Source organism: Octodon degus, unplaced genomic scaffold (genome assembly GCF_000260255.1).
Source record: "Octodon degus isolate 3935 unplaced genomic scaffold, OctDeg1.0 scaffold00200, whole genome shotgun sequence".
Lineage (NCBI taxonomy): Eukaryota > Metazoa > Chordata > Mammalia > Rodentia > Octodontidae > Octodon > Octodon degus.
This window is the reverse complement of record NW_004524776.1, coordinates 311,855-314,475: the sequence shown is the minus strand read 5'-3', so window position 1 is coordinate 314,475 and position 2,621 is coordinate 311,855. Positions and strand designations below refer to the sequence as shown.

The 2,621-nt window shown below is 43.0% G+C and overlaps 1 protein-coding gene across 3 annotated transcripts in view; it reads left to right on the top strand.

The window, feature by feature from the left end:
- The window catches only part of Tmc5 (transmembrane channel like 5), a 96,507-nt gene that overhangs the window by 35,684 nt on the left and 58,202 nt on the right, over window positions 1-2,621 (top strand). For all 3 annotated transcript variants that reach the window (XM_023704677.1, XM_023704678.1, XM_023704676.1), the window contains exon 4: window positions 1,111-1,238. In XM_023704677.1, coding sequence (XP_023560445.1) covers window positions 1,111-1,238 — 128 coding nt within the window. The remainder of the gene's footprint in view (window positions 1-1,110; window positions 1,239-2,621) is intronic.

Sequence of the window (2,621 nt, the reverse complement as noted above, 5' to 3'; positions counted from 1 at the left end):
TATTTCACTTCTCCATTATACTTGAAAGAGAGTTTTGCGGGATAGATCAGTCTGGGTTGGAATTTGTTTTCTTGCAAGACTTGAAGTACTTTGTTCCATGCTCTTCTTGACTTGATGGTTTGTGAAGAGAAATCTGCTGTTATTTTGTCATTCCTCTTGTTTTCATCTTCTGTGCATCCCCATTACCTGTGAGAGAAAGGTCACTACACTTCACTTACAGAGCATTCATGAATGAGGAGACACTGCTGACCTCAGGTGCCAGCCCAGGACGGGCCTGAGCCACCCGGCTCTCCTGTCCCTTCCCTGCCTCAATCCTATACTCAGTGTTCTTGACTTTGGCCAATCTTTTGAATTACTTTATCACCTAGGAAACTTGAAAAATAAAAATCATACAGATGCCCAGACCCAACTTCAGAGCTTCTGATTTAATAGTCTGGAAACTGGTATAAGTAAAATTTCAAATCACTGCTACAGGTTAATTGATTTTTATAACATTTCCTATATTCTATACTGTCTGGCCTTACAACTTTACTTTGCTGTTCCTCACCCTTGCAATGCTATCCCACAACTATATATGGATTTTCTCCTAGTTTCCCCTCAGATGTCTCTTTACCATTTCCCCCAAAACTTCCAGCCAGCATTCGCTCCTTCCTCTGAATGCCTTGGGCCCATCTCCTGACAACTATCAGCTTCTACCTGTAATGTAATCACTCCTTACTGTGTCTAAGAAGCTATGCCCGCTGGGCATGCTGGTGCAGTCCTGTAATCCCAGCACTTGGGAGGCAGAGGCAGGCGGAGTGCTGTGAATTTGAGGCCTGCTTGAACTGCCTGGTGAGACTTTGTCTCAAAGCTAACAATAGCAAAGCTATGCCAGCTTGTAGTGGGAGCTTTCCGGGACAAACACCTATGTCTTTATCTCTGTGTCTTCACTCTCTTGCCGGCGCCTAACACATGGTTGCCATTCAGCTAGCATTTGTAGAATAGATGGAAAGATTGCTAGATTGGTGAATAGCTGTTCCTACCACACTACTGGGAGAATGGTGGCCCATCACTTGGGGATTTTAGGGTGCTAAGCAGAACATCTTCAGGTCAGGTCTCATTTCATTGCAGGGGTAATGGGCCTTCGGGCATCCTTGGAGGAGAGAATGAAGAGTATCCTGAGAGCATTGAAATGACGTCAGTGAAGATGGCAAATCCATACGGCCATGCTCTACCAGGTGCTCCTGGCAATGGCTATGGTAAGCGTGTGTTGAGATGAAGATAATGTCCTAAAAGGAAGCAAAATCCAGTGGACTTAAAGTTAAGCAGCCGTAGCAATAGAAGAATTGCTTGCTGCTTCCCCTTCAAACACGTTCTTTAAAGACAAGAGCTTAGAAGTCAGTGTTTAGGGAAGCCAAGTGCAACTGATGATCAGGGAGAGCCAAGTAAGGCATGTGGAAAATGGGAGCCTGTGTGCCCTGTGCCTGCCTCACACGGCAGAGGTGGCCCACTGTGTTTATGTGGACTCAGTTTAGCAAGATCCTGAGAATTCTCAAAAGAAGTACAAAAAATTTGAAGTCTCCTGTATGAGTCCATTTTCTGTTGCTATAACAAAATACCTGAGATTGGGTGCTCTGTAATGAAAATGAGGTTTACTTTGTTCACAGTGAAGATGAGGTGGCCCCATCTGTTTGGCCTCTAGTGAGACTTGACTGCATCACACCATGGCAGAGAAGCAAAAGGCAGGAAGGGAAGCCAGCCGTGTGCAGGTACACCAAGCACATGTATGGCCTTGCTTTATAGCAGCTCACTCTCAGGAGAACAAACTCACTCTGTGAGACCTGCTTTAATCCATTCCGAGGACAACACACCCCATGACATAAATCAGAATTCTCTGGGCCCTGCCTCTTAAGAGTCCCACAGCACAAACATGGCCACAGTGGAGATCAAGATCCCAGGACATGAACTTTGGAGGACACATCAAACTGAGCCCAAACTAGAGCACTTCTTGAATTTCATGTGCTCCAAAATAATTTTTAAAAATGTAAAACACTGAGTGGGCAAGCAGAATCACTTTTGGGAACATAAGGAATGCTTGTGGGCACCTTTAGTTTATCACCTCCTAAATGTATCCAATCAGCAATTGAGTATTGAGCATCTTCCCTTTACACACACAGATTCTGATGATGTGACTCTTCACATATAAAGAGTCCCTAGCTAGTTTTCTTAGTCTTGGTGTAGCAGTTTGACCTACCTGTGCAAGTTTAAAGTAACACAAGGTAGCATTTGTGTGTATTTTTTTAACTTGTAAACAAAGATTTATAGACAGCAAAAATAGAAATCCTCCTATTAGAAAAATTAGAAATCCACAATCCAGTTGTGTTGGAGGCAAGGAGGACAGGAAGCAGGTCTATCCTTATGTTACTTCCTCCCCCAATATAGCTAAGATTTTCCTCATAACTTAATGCTTTTTTAATTATCAAGTCTTTAGTCTTGAAACTAGTCTTAATAACTGTCAATAAACCTGTCATTTTATTTTTATTTATTTATTTATTTATTAGAGAGAGAGAGAGAGAGAGAGAGAGAGAGGAGATGAGAAGGAAAGAGAGAGACAGAGAGAGAGTGAGAAGAGAGAGAGAGAG